This window comes from Orbicella franksi, chromosome 2 (genome assembly GCF_964199315.1).
Source record: "Orbicella franksi chromosome 2, jaOrbFran1.1, whole genome shotgun sequence".
Lineage (NCBI taxonomy): Eukaryota > Metazoa > Cnidaria > Anthozoa > Scleractinia > Merulinidae > Orbicella > Orbicella franksi.
Window position 1 is genome coordinate 35,009,157 of NC_138146.1, and position 14,538 is coordinate 35,023,694.

The 14,538-nt window shown below is 38.7% G+C and overlaps 1 protein-coding gene and 1 pseudogene across 1 annotated transcript; both read right to left on the bottom strand.

Annotated features, from left to right (window-relative positions):
* The window catches only part of LOC145480135 (uncharacterized), a 95,400-nt pseudogene that overhangs the window by 56,950 nt on the left and 23,912 nt on the right, over positions 1-14,538 (bottom strand).
* On the bottom strand, positions 4,233-6,237 carry LOC145480137 (ATP-dependent DNA helicase RecQ-like). Its single transcript, XM_081458592.1, has 2 exons — positions 5,744-6,237; positions 4,233-5,397 (listed from the first exon to the last, which is right to left on the bottom strand). The coding sequence occupies exons 1-2, from the start codon at positions 6,235-6,237 to the stop codon at positions 4,233-4,235; spliced, it is 1,659 nt and encodes a 552-aa protein (XP_081314718.1).

The following is a 14,538-nucleotide window of genomic DNA, read 5'->3' on the forward strand; positions in this document are numbered from 1 at the left end:
AAGCAGTGCATAAGATTTTTATAAAGTAAAAGGGACTAAATTGTGCTTTGTAACATTATTTACATGTATACATGCACAGCTGCTTACAATATGTTTTCCCAACTTGATGTACTGGTTTTTAGATGGTCAAGAAAAAAAAAAAATTACTATTTAATGAATATAAAAAATAACAATTCTATATGCATTTAATGCAAAGCCTAGCGTAGCCTACATCTGGACTCGAGATTTCTGTCCTGCTACCAGCTCAGAGGACTTTCAGTTCTCAGGCTATAATCACTTATTGCAACTGTCAAATGTACTGTAATAGGAGGTGAAACTAATGATAATAATGATGATGATTTAACATCATAAATGATCGACTTTAATATTTTCAATGATATTATAAAACTACGCAGGTACATGTATGAGATTGAAATGTCAGTATGACTTTTGAATTTCAATCATGTTACATTACAAGATCACAGTCCTAAGTCCTCCATGTTACTGACCAGTTTTAGTAGTAGTCTAGCTATCATACAATCAATTGGTGTGAGATTGATGCATTAAGTCACTTCTTTCTTTTAATTAATTCTCTCTTTAGTACATCTGGGAGCAGCTGTACAATACACAGTCTGCACGAGATGTAGGTTCCCTCTACAACTTGAGGCAACGTTTTGGCTTAGTAAATGTTTCCACCAAAGTTAAGAGCAACTTTGAGAGTGCCAATTCCCTTATGTTATCAGCAACAAAAGCCTACTTGTGTAGTGCTTTCATGGAATATGCTGGTCTAGAACGATTGGATGGTGCTCCAAAGAAAATTACTTCCTCAGACCCGAAGGACTTGGAAAGGATCATTGGTTGTTTTGTGGATGAGTACGTGATGCTTGAATTTGATGTTGAAAAAGCTCTGAGACAAGCAAGCACTGCAGCATCCACAGGCTGAAGCTGCTGCTACAGAACCCAGGTTTCAGCAATCACCCATCTACTCAGCAGGTACAGAATTGAATACTTATGAAATTTATTATTGAGCTGTGTTTTTATCTGCATTATTTTGTTAATTATTAGCTGAGGTTAACATTCTTGGTCATCAGTTAAAGAAATGAGGCAGTTGTTACATAGGTTTGAAGTAGGCAGCTTTATTGTTGGAGTAGGCAGCTGATTTTGCCATCTCGCTTAAAGAATCAGGTGATTAGCAAGTAGAGTAGCTGGGGGAGATCATGAAGTAGATAGTGATTTTTGCTGGTAGCTGGGTACTTCTGACAAACCTAAGAAGGAACAATAATTTTCTGTTGGCTCGGATCTGAAAGAGACAGCCATTAGCTACTAATTACTTAAGGGGCTTGTCAGGAACAGACAAGGGAGATGGGTAGAGAAAGGGACAGCTACATGCATATGTAAGGGTAAGTTAAATAAATTAAACACCCGCAAAACACTTTGAAATTATACAATATAATCACTTAAACCATGTCAAAACTTTTTGGGGACATTAAAATAGTTTTTACCCAATCTGTTACTGGTAATAATTAATCAGGGATATCACCGAGTGAAAGACAATTTTTTTTAATAGCTCTCATAATTTTGAAAATGAGTTAATAAATGTGCAAAACAATATGCATATAATAATACATGATAAAACATATTTAAAACCTCACTAATTAAATCAACTACATATAGGCATTTTTTTTTGGCTCATTGTTGTTTATGTTTCAAAAAGATCAAGAGCAAAGGGAAGTAAACACAGATTCATTGAACAGAGCAAAGAGACCATCCATCCAACCAGGTGCATATTACATATATTACATTTTATATGAAGTTAAATTTATGTACACTAAAAACAAATGGTTTTGGCTCTTTTTTGTTACAGGTCATTGGCTTTTTAATTCACGATATTATTTAAAAATTTCATGGTACAACTGCTACATGTATTTCACTCTTCAGATAAAACTAATGGTAATACAGATGACTTAATTGCTGAGAAGTTTTAAAAATTTGTAATATTTAATATATACATGTAGTACTAAGATACACTTTTTGAGCAAGAATAAAATGCATCTTGCATTCACTGTTATGCATTTTGCAGGTCACATTGTTGCTCTTCTCCAACAAGTACCTAACCAGGGACCTATAGTACTAGGAGTGGGGAAAGTAATAACTCCTCCACCCACCATTGTGACCAACACTGAGACTGCATTGGTGTATGTAGCTCATGTTGAGGCTGTAAGTCCTGAAAGAAACACACACAACCTGCATGTTGGACAGTACGTGATTTGGCAGAAAAACCTCTTAGCATTATGTGGTCAGAACAAAGCAAGTCAAGAAGACAACAAACAACAACCTCAGTCTGAACCATTTACTGAGCCAGAACCTACAATATCAAACATACCACCACAGGATCCACAGAAGGATGACAGGGTACTCAACTATGGCTTGCAAGTGATACAACTTGGCACATTACTGATGCAACTGCATGATACAGAAAAGGAGGGGGATGGTGAACGTAATCTAAGAAATGCAAAACTATTAATGCTTTATTTCAGATCTAGACCAAGAGGAATGAAGTATGCATTTGAAATGATGCGGTTTATAACATGTGTTAAGGCCCTTTACACTCAGAAAGTAGCCCATAGGATTATACATGGACAGTTTGTTAACTGGAGAGGTGGTGAAGGGAAGAATGTTGCCAATGACCTTAAACAAGAGCACTTTGTTAAAGGCCACAAGACTGTTCTGAAGGATCTTGTAGCTAACAAAACACTCGCAGCAGTAGAGAGGGCTACAAAAGCTTCTTGTGGTTTGAAAGGTGTTTCAGATAATTTTGATAGACAGTGTCAAATTGCTCCTGACTACACCCTTCACACATCTCTGAGTAAGCAAGATGACGAGAGGGAAATGATTGAACTTATACATAGCCAAAGACCATTTGTGTTTACTTCAGGTCGTAAACACAACTCTTTCCCCACCATCCCAAAAAGTCCCCTCGACCAGTTGGACATTGTAAAACTGGATGCTTGGTTAACTAGACATAAAAGGAAACTGGCAGCCTGTAGATTTGCTGGAGCTGACAGTGATGGGGATAGCAGCAGTGATATTGAGGATGAGAGTGACAACGACTTTGATGAAGAGTCGGATGTGGATGAGATCAGTCCTGATTAGTCACACAAAAAGTGTAAAGTTAGAAATCATAAGCACATTACCTAAAAAGGACAAAGTTTATTGTCAGTCCAACATAACTTCAGCCATCTTACATTGTTATAAGAATTTTACAAATTATGTAAGTTTACACACTTGCATACACATAGTATCTTAAATGTGCTCAGTTTTCCAAGATAATTCAGTAAGTACATGTACCATTGATATTTTGAGAACAACAGGTAATCCACATAAATGTACTTATAACCTCCAAGGAAGCCATTTCCATCCACTCACATTTATCCTAACATTCTTTAGGGTAAACCATGAATAACAATGCATATTTTAGAAAATAGCCCAAAGAAAATACGTGTCCTAAATGGTTAAAAATCATATTTCTGTAACTCAATAGGAAAACAAAAAAGTTGTCCTAGTCACATTGTTTATTATTTTCTTTGGGCTCTTTTCTAAATAAGATAAAAACATTTTCTTGGTGTTTCTATTGGGGTATACATTAGAAAAACTTGTGAAAGTTTGGGAGGATGTGAAAAAGCCGTGGAAACACTCGCCTGTCAGCTTGTGGTCACACAACATTTCTAGTTCTCCCAAACTTCCTTTTGTGTTTTTGAGGTTGAGATTTCTATCATGTGATAATTGACGAGGGTGCAGCCAGAGTCAACTATCATGCATAGAAACTGAGAGCGAATAATCTAATTGTTTTAGTATAAATCTACTAGTCGTTCTAAACTCTATCTAAATCCTCTTCACAGACACTTAGAAAATGCCAAGCAGCAGCAGTCATTTTGTTAACAAGGGCACACTGCTACGCTACTCACTATCTATCACAGAATAGACAGTGAGTAGCGTAGCCAATCAGAGAATGGCATTCATGATAGAACACTAGTAGATTCATACTAAAACTTGATAGAAAAACAGACCATGTTTTCTCTGTCTTAAATATTAATGAATTACACATGAAGTTTAGTGTAAAGGTTTGACAAGAATATTGTGATGCCACCCAAGTAAACTAGAGCACCTCCCATCTCCGAGTTGACATTTGCATAGTTTATAACCAGCCACTTCACTATGACTTATTAAAACATAAGAATGGAACATAACTCCATCTAGGTCTGTAGCTCACCTAGGACACTTTGTAGGATGTCAAAAATAGCTTTAGCATTGTCTTCACTGAAAACAGGTAAATAGGATAAAATACTCCCAATGGAATCTAAGTTCTCAAAGTTTTGCACTGCTTTATCAACTAACTCTAAGCTGAAACCAGTTGACAAGCTCACACTGCCAACACAAGACCTGGAAGTACCCAGGGTATCTCGAAAACTAAGAAGCCTCTGACGAAAAAGGTCTCTCTGTTCTTTGGAAACAGTGATGGAACCAGTAGGTGCTGTACTCTGCAGATCAACTTCAGTGACAAATTTTGGTTTCTTAGCTTCACTTACACAAAGTTCACAGGAGCATATGTTTCTGTGGTAGTCACAGCAATCATGACCACCATCAGTTCTGTCTGGGGCTTGATACCCAAAATATTGGAGAATAATTTCGCGTTTGCAGTCAGATGTTGATTTCACAAACTTAATCATAATATCTTGTAGGCCACGTTTCGCTTTACTAATGTCATATGCATTGTAGTAAATTGTAGCTTTGGCTGGTAGACTATCCCTTCCAGCACGGCCAGCTTCCTGGAAGTACTCCTCCATGGTGTAAGGTACACCGAGATGAATTACCCTTCTAATGTTAGGGCAGTCTATGCCAATACCAAATGCAATGGTCACAAAAAAAACTCTGTGCTTACATTTATTGTTAGTAAGTTCTTCCATAATGCGCTCTTGTTCATGTTTTGGGTATTGTGCATGATATTGTGTAAATAGCCTGTTCTTGGCCACTTTGTCTGCATGGAGTGGCTCATACTGATTGTCACCTAGCTCAGAGCTGAAATAAAGAAAGCTTTCAGCACAGCCCTCCAGGTCCCCATAAAATATTGTTAACGGCATGGCAGATCTTTTAGCTTTTAACTCCTGAGCATAAGGTGTTAGAATTGTTATTCTTTCTTCTTTAGCAGCTGGTCGGGGTTTTGACTCAAAGAAAATATTTTCTCTGTCTGGATTAACCTCAACAACAAAAGGAAGCTGAAGACCAATGGAGCTAACAATCTTTTCTTTCTTGCTTTTGGTAGCTGTGGCAGTTAGAGCCACAATGGGCACATCAGGGAAAATACTGCAGATGGTATCAAGCTTCCCAAATGCTGGGCGAAACTCTTTCCTGAGTTGCACAAAAAATATAATAGATGGGTTTTAAGAAAAGGGGTCACATCCATTTTATACTATGCTTTGTTTTCTTTGATTGAATTGAAATGATTAACATTATTCTCTTGGTTTAAAAGTTTGCAACCTTCCATATATTTGAGTTAACGCCAAACTGTGCATGTACACACATTAACCTGTCACTAAACGGTTTTGAAATTTGTAGCAGAAATTTGACAAGTAATTAAGTTAGATGTAAGGTAGAACAAATTGAAGTTCAGTTGAAATTAAAGTATGCTTTAATACGTTTTAGTAAATTTATAACAGAAGTTGTATCTGTGTAAACCAAACGAAATCACTAAAAGAAAAGCACTCACCAGTCGTCCACTAAATGCGCCTCATCTACTACAATGCAACGCACATTCCTCTGAAAGTTGGTTGTTTTCAGCATCGTTTTTGTGTTGTTCACGAGCAGAAGTTCTGGGTGTGAAAGTATCAGTTGTAGTTTGCCGTCTGTTACTAAGGACATTGCTAAATGGTTGGTACTTTTCGTTCCGTCGAGAATAATGGCTCCCAAGTGATCCAATTTTCCTATCTGATCTCTCATCAGAGCATTTAGTGGCGATACGACAATGGTGATGGCTTTTGTCTGTGTAGGTGGACCTTTAGCATCAACAAAGTCAAAAACATCACTTAACAGATGGAAAACGAGGGACTTTCCGAAACCCGTCGGCAAAACACCTAAAACGTCTTTTTTAGAACAAACTACGGCTTCGATAATTGCCTTTTGCTCAGCTTTTAAGCGAAAGTTTTCGTCTTTTCCAGCTTTCTTTAAGGCAGACACAACAGCTGCGTCCAAGTAAGGCGCCATTTTGGTTTTTCAATGAGCATGCGCTGTGACGCCAGCATAGCCAGATTTTGGCTACGCTTGCGTAGAGTTCCCCAGAGCCTTCGCGCGCGATCAAGAAAGCGAAGGGTCTGGGGTCGAGAATGGGGTATATTGAAATAATTCCGAGCAACTTGAATCACGTTGCACTAATAGTAAAAACAAAGTATTGACATCTTGTAGACGAGATACTGACTGTATTGGTCAAAGATGCATGGCTCAGCCGATCTAGGTAGATACAACTGTTTTGCGACTTTTGTTCTGAACAAACTTTGCCGGCTGGAGGACCCTGGAGTTAATATAGTACTGTTCATGATCATGGTATTTAGTGAAAAGAGTGAAACCTGAACAATCAACTATTTCAGAGATAATGATTGAGTTTTTTGATCGAGCTGAAAGCACGTGAAGTAGTCAATATGGAACTCTGCGGTAATGGTCTTATATTCACTTATTTCCTATAACAATTAAAAGAGTTGGAAAGATCTCATAAAGATTTTGGCTAAGATTTTCTCTAAAAAAAAAAAAACCAAAGCCAAAAAAGGTGAACCATTTTTTTTGTGTGTCATTCGAAGTTAACACGCGTTACCCTCAAATGAAATAAATTCTTTATTCAGAATTTAGTTTTTTCTTAAGTCAATATATCAGTCGTCTATTAACACAAAATATCGTTCCATCCATTGAGACAAACAATTCCTTGAATTTGCATTCTGTTTTCGTGGTCTTATGGCACTCGGTCATAATAAGTTTTATGTTCCTCAGGGCTGAACCTGTTCCTCAGAATTTTAAGTACTTTCTTTAAAATTGTTTATATGTATGTTTGATGCAAAGGTCCCTTCGGTTGATGTGGAGGCTATCGGTTTATATATTTGTTTATTTGGCATGGGTATTGTTTAATGTCCCATACCATATCACGGGGCATCCACTCTCTCAATACTTTAGTGAAAGAAAAAAATGTAATAAATATTAACAAAAGAAAGAGATTAAATAGCGGTTTTCATCAGCTAAGGAAGCATAATGGAAGCCCAAGAAATATGGCAAAAACCTGAGCATTCACAACGATTCAAGCACATGTACAACGCAAAACCAACAATTCAAGTGTTTAAATCCAAATCATCTGGTCACTTTTTGGGGTTTATGCACTGTCTTATATTACTGCAATTGTTGTACCTGCAGCGCTCATGCTTGCTTGCTAGTGAAGCTAAGAGCAAGTTGAAGGCCTACTCTGAAGATCATGAGACTGAATTAAGTAAGACTTAATGGAAAGTGAATTGTATCAGGTTACAAAACAACACGGGTCATTTACAAGGAAATACACGCGGACATGCTCTGGGTGCATGCTTCAGAAATGTTCTTCTGGTTGAATTTATCTGTGAGTCAATATCAAAGGACTACTGAGGTGTTATTGTATCAAAGTGGACTTGGGGAGAGAAAATTCGTGCAATGCCAACGGTCAGTCTCGCATCAAGGCATAGCTAGTCCCGTCAAGAACAGATCAGAGCAGTGGCCTCCAAGGTTGTGTAATACTAGACAAGTGGTTACGTTTAATTAAGCCGTCTGCTGATCAAAACTGCAATCATAACAAACGGGCTGAGGAAAAAAATACCTTCTCAATGACACTACTCAACTTAAAGTATCGAGAAAAATACGAATTGGAATACATTAACAGTCAACTGTTAGAGGTCAGTTTATCGTGCAAGATCTCACCCTCAGCGACTTTAAAACTACCTAAGCTTTTGCTACTGAAACTATCTGTCAAAAAACCGTCAATGTATTCATAGTTCGATCGTGCAGTCAACAATAGGCTCGATTTCCGCTGCGCGGGCTCCTTTCCCGAACAGCGGCTGGTAATGAGTCAGCAATAGCACCTTAAAAAACAACTTGAATTCAAAGCTACGTTTAAGCTGAAAAATGCTGCTAGTTTTTTAAAATGCGGGTAAATGCGAATATCATAAAACGTTTGATGAAATGATTTGATTAAACGCTTGATAAGCTAAAACGAATTATTAAAAATCATAAACCTATCGTTCTGGTTTCTTCCCCACCAAAAAATGGTTGATTAGTACTATACTAATATAGCTGCCGAAAGTGAGTTCCAGGAAGGGGTGGTGGGGGGGGGGGGGGGTGGACACGTGCTGTAATTGTTGAAGTGACTGAATGAGTAATCCAGTATTAGAATTATTAGAACAACTAATTAATGTTACCTGAAACACAGAAAATAAGAACCGTGTAACATAGTTTTTTCTGTAAGTTTATGACATCCCAGATAACAAAATAACTAAGTTGTAGATCTGTGTATTATTTTAAATGCACTTTTTTCCGACAACCACTAATAAATCGGTTAACTTTGAATCCATGACTATTCTCCTGATTGCATTTTTTCGATTGGCCAAATCTCGTGACGTAAACCTTCTGATCTAAGATCACTTGTTGATAATGTGTACGCCTGGTTGGTAAATGAGGCAAGGAAGACCAAATCTTGTTTAGTCTCCTTTCCGGCTTGTGAAGCGGCCTGTTCTTTATGACTCTGTTGACAATCTTTACGTCGGCCTTGAAGAAAACAGATGAGCAGAGCGATTGCTGCGACGACTGCGAACATGGCTGCAGCTGAAACAGCAGCGAAAATATACCATGGTACACGTGTGTTATTGGATAGAATACCTGTAAATGAAGAAACAGCTTAGTTAGATATTGTGATGATGATTTTAACTCCGGTCGGCAGTTTTTACCGTACTAAGATATGCAGTGAGAGGTTCGGTGGCTAAATGATTAGGTCGCCCGACTCCAGATCGAACGGTCCTGGGGCCTGTTTCTCGAAGGTCCCGAAAAGATTTCGCACCCGGAAAGCCATAGTAAAATCTCCAACCTCATGATTACAGCGCTGTTTTATTCACATATTCTTAACAGGAACAGAGGTTCCCTTCAAACAAGAAGTTTCAGGCGTATACACCTCTCTGTTTGTAGATACAGATGAACTAAGAATGGCTTTACAGGCCCGAAAAGTTTCCGGGGCTTTCGAGAAACGGGCCCTTAGCCCGTCTCCTTCCCGGGGACACTGCAATTGTGTTGTGTTCGTAGGCAAGACAATTGACTCGTACAGTGCCCCTCTCTACCCTGCTGGTGTATAAACTGGTGCCAGAAAAATTAATGCTGGGGGTAACCCTGCGATGAACTAGCATCCCGTCCAAGGAGGAGTATTAATTCTCTTCTATAATTAGTTGCTTCGTGCTAGATAGAAACTGGAGATATTAGTGCCGAAGGATGGGGCGCATGGCTCGTATGGAGACTAGAGATTGCGGTACCTGAACTATCATCACACTCTTCTTTCACTACAGCAGCAAGATATTGAAGTCAGATCAAACAGATGTTGGTTTTCTGGCTTAGTACTGAGATTATTAGATTCTAAATGTAAATGAGGTAATTTGTTTTTAACAAGTATTTGACGTCCATGAAACCAATTTAAGAAGGTCCTCTCCCTTTCATAAAGCTTGGTTCTCATATCCCGCCGACCTACCCGCGATGAAGTCGTCGGTTCCAACTGACAACGTTCGCGATCTGTTCCAGTGGGTCCCCGGCGCATCTGCCATGGATCGCCGACCTACTGTAATTGGTGCAAAATGCAAATCGAATTGGCGCAATTTTCAACCATTCCACCTGTACAAATGGATCGAATCGTCTTACTGGAGTTGCGTCCGCAGATGATGTTTACATAAAATATTTTTATCGCCGACAATCGCCGACAACCGCCGGTTTGCCTGCGAAGTTGATCCGAGTTCCGGCGGTCAATGCTTGGGACAAATTATGATTCAATGATAAATGTTCACATATGCCGTAACGGTGTCCCAGGCCGTGCCCAGGTATGTCAGCGGCATATGACAACTAGGCTTAACCGTGCCTTCCAGACCGCATGCTAGGATTACAATTGTCCATGAGATATAACGTATGGAAAGAAGTTGTGGCAAATGTTAAGCTTGGCCGAGAGAAATGAGGAAGTTGCTAATCAGTTTTTCGAAAACTGCAGTTGCGACCAACAGGAATAACATCTAAACTCCTCGTGTTGAAAGAGAGTGTTGTCTTGGGTACTCGAGACCGTAGAAATGGGGCCCAAGCAATTTGCTACTTGATTATGACTAGATTCGAAGTGAGCATCTGGGACGCGTACAATTCCTTACGCATTTATGAAAGAAATCAATCCCCAATTGAAGTAAGGATTATTTTAGATAATCCAGGGCTTCAAAAGTGCTAACGACTGCTAGCGATCGCGGATAGCGAATGCCACCACGTCTACCACCCATTACCTTGACGGGCTAGTATAGTACGTGATCATATTTATTTCCAAAAATCTTGAAAACGATTTTGCTAAACGATTTTAAACGACAAGGATATGTTACACTGTTACAGAAAATTAAATTCAAATTAAAGCTAAGGAAAGTAAAGTATTTCAGACTATTTCACATGCACATTTCATCTAAATTAAATGTGCCCGCCGCCACGTACGAAGGTGATTAGAGTGGGACAGAAGTGGCACTAGCTCTAGTTAATAAGAGCATGCCCAAATAACTTAAACCTCCACACGGTTGCCTGCAATTCGCAGTAGGCACACTGAGTTTGGTTCTTGTTACAGATTGTTACGGATTTGAGAATGTTGTTCATTAATGGAGGGCATAACTCAGAGTCAGACGTAACTTTTCCGAGTTGGTGTTGTGGGTGTTGTTGTTGTTGTTGTCGTCTACTGTTAAGCTTGCTAGTATACTTGGGGCAGAACGCTCACCTTTAATTGGCTCACAGCTTGGTTTAGAACCATTCCACCGTCCTTTGTAACAATGAATGGCAGCAGGACCGTTGACATGGAACCCTTCATCACAGTGGAATTGGTAAACCATTCCCCCATCTTCAAAATCGTTTCTCTGCATTGAGCCATTCTGAAGAATATTCCCAATAGGTATACAGCCTGCAAGAACATCAGAGGTGTTCCTTTCGTAGTACATTGCTCATGCCAATTATTAGTTTTTAGAGCAACTGTTTTTCTACGTCTGTGGGTAGGTAAGACACTCAGCTTGGAGAATTATTAGCCATGAATCACGCGAGATTGAAAAATATCTGACCAACTGCCCAACATTATACGTGGGAGACAACACTAACCTTTTGGCTCATAGCTTGGTTTTGAGCACTGACACTGAATGATAGCAGGCCCGTTGAGACGGAACCCTTTATTACATTGGAATTTGTAGACGATTGCTCCATCTTCAGAATAGTGTCTTTGCATTGAGCCATTCTGCAGTGTGCTTTCAATTGGCAAACAACCTGCCAGAATTTGATTTGCACAAGAATATGGTAAGATGGCTGACAAGAATGTTTAGCTCTTTTCATTATTTATACTTTGATAAATTAATATCACAGTGGAATTCGTAACCCATTCCTCCATCTTCGAAATAGTTTCTTTGCATTGAACCATTCTGCAGTGTGTTCTCAATCGGTACACAGCCTGCAAGAATTTGATTTGCTCAGCACAGTTTGAATGTTTCTTTGGAAGTGCTGCTCATGTCAAGTTGTTAAATTAGTGTTCCTGAACGCCCCTATTGGGGAGGGTACTGTCGTGAAATGTAATAATGTCGTGAATTGTAATACCAGTCGTAAATTGTAATTACACTTGTCATGTATTGTAATACCTGTCGTGAAATGTAATAACAAGTGTCGTGAATTGTAATAACATACTCGTCGTAAATTGTAATAACATGCTGTCGTAAAATGTAATAATCCGAGCTGTCGTAAATTGTAATAACACTCTGTCGTCTTTTGTAATAACCTGTGGAGTAGAAGGACTTCATTTCATTGTCATTTTCTATATTCAAAATTCATAATATTGAAATGGCCTTGTAATGGACATCTTCGCAAAAAAATTTACGCTAAAAAAAAATATTGGCATAGTTAAGATTTCGTCGGACACTAGCTATTTTTAGTCAGCCAATGTCCGATAACCGACCGTTTGCAGCACTGACGCTGTCAGGAACGTGTCTAACGGAAAAGAAAACGGTTTATTTGCGGCTAAGAGGACAATTTAATGAGGTCATTACAGTAAAATTACAATGTCATCAAAAAATATCGATGAATTCCTAAGGTTGTAGTGGTCAGAGCCTGGATGTCTTTTGTAGAACACTGAACATTCTTGAGTTGACGCACAAGTTCGATTTTTAAAATCATAGTTTTTGTTAAAACATCAATAGTGTAATAGCATTGGGTTTATTTGGCGAGATAGAACTTTAAAACATTTGCTTAAACTGGACTAAAATTGTAATTGCGATGTATTCTTGTTTGTCTTGAGTGCTAAGTGCTATAATCGTTACGTGTTCCCATCACCTGTTATCATAAAATTAATGGTATGTAAGAGATAGCATTTATGCTTTGAATAAAAGTAAATTGCTGTGCAACACTCCCGTTTTTCTTTTTACCTCCCAACCATGAATATATAATATTGTGCTGACATTTCACCGTCAAAATATCAAATGAAAAAAACTGTACTAGGTCGAAAGCTGTTAAAAATTATTGCCACACGTTTTCGACCGATTGATCATCTTCAGAGTAACTAATCTGCGTGAGCCAAGTATTTTCTTTAAACTTGCTGGTGACATAAGGCTATTTCCCAATCGCAGTTTACATTTCTTTATTGAATGCATAATAGTATCGATAAGCAGCATTGCAATTCACATAAAATCATCATCATCATCATCATCCTCATCCTCACTGTCATCATCACCATCACTACCGTCATCAATTTTAACCGTTATTTGTTGAAAAGACTAAACACGCTTTTTGAAAAAATGCTCGTTCTCAGGTTCACGACCTATTACAAAAAACGACAGGGTGTTGTTACAATTTACGACAGCTCGGATTATTACACTTCACGACAGCATGTTATTACAATTTACGACAGGTGCGTTATTACAATTCACGACACTTGTTATTACATTTCACGGCAGGTATTACAATACACGACAAGTGTAATTACAATTCACGACATTATTACATTTCACGACAATACAATAAACTCTTTTGCTGCGTTTGTGGACAAGGGAAACACTTGGTGAATTATCAAATATGGTAAAGTAACTTCCACAGCGACTCAGCGAGATTAATAAAATTTGAAAACTACGTACCACACCACTATATTCAGGAGATAAATACTCACCTTTTCGCTCACAGCTTGGTTTAGAGCCATTCCAGTGTCCTTCGTGACACTGAATGACAGCAGAGCCATTGAGACGGAACCCTTTATTACACTGGAATTTGTAGAGCATTCCTCCATCTTCAGAATCGTTTCTCTGCATTGAGCCATTCTGCAGGGTATTCTCAATCGGTATACAGCCTGCAAGAATTTGATTTGTACGCGAACACTTTAAGTTCTTTGGAAGTGGTGCTGATGTCATATTGTTAAATGATTGTTCCTGAAAAGCCTCTATCGTTGAGCAGGTTCAATAAAGTATGTTTATTATATGGCCAGCTCCGTGAGCGGGCAAGATGAATCAAATCCTGCGCTGTTATTCGCGGACAAGATGAAGCTATCTTGCCCGCTCGGGACTACCCGCCGTGTCCCGCAAGCAAAATTTCCCCGAAAGCCATATAATAAATCCTTTATTGACCAAGTTTGTTCGGTCAAGATGGCTGGATATTGGCCTCTTTCTTTTTATTACGAGTTTATGGACCTCGACTCCGTCTCGGTCCATAAACTCGCAAAAAAAGAACTTGGCCAATATCCAGCCATCTTGACCGAACAAGCTTGGTCGATAACCCATAAATGTAGTTTTTAAATAAACTACTGCTGCGTTTGCGGACAAGGGAGACACTGACTTGACGAATTATCAACCATGAGTTGATAAATGTCGATAAACGTTACTAAAGGTTACTTTTATGGATGACCCTGGATCAACAAAGTTTTACTGCTAGTAAAGGTAAACTTGCTCCCAAAGCGAGTTTGAAAAAATTGACTTACTACTTACCAATATATTCGGGAGAAAATACTAACCATCTGGCTCACAGCTTGGTTTAGAACCATTCCACCGTCCTTGGTAACAATGAATGCCGGTAGAGCCATTGCGAAGGAACCCTCCATCACAGTGGAATTTGTACAGCATTTCTCCATCTTCAGAATCGTTTCTCTGCATTGAGCCATTCTGAAGTTTATTTTTAATTGGTACACAGCCTACAAGAATTTGATTTTTAAAGAAACACGCTTAAAAGTTTTTCTTTCAAAGAAACTGTTTTACAAGTCGACTGGCTAGTGAAACAATTGAC

Coding starts and splice junctions, on each gene's coding strand:
- LOC145480137 (XM_081458592.1), bottom strand. CDS start 6,237: ATGGCGCCTTACTTGGACGCAGCTGTTGTGTCTGCCTTAAAGAAAGCT. Junction 5,398..5,743: donor GCGCATTTAGTGGACGACTG/GTGAGTGCTTTT, acceptor TATTATATTTTT/TGTGCAACTCAGGAAAGAGT.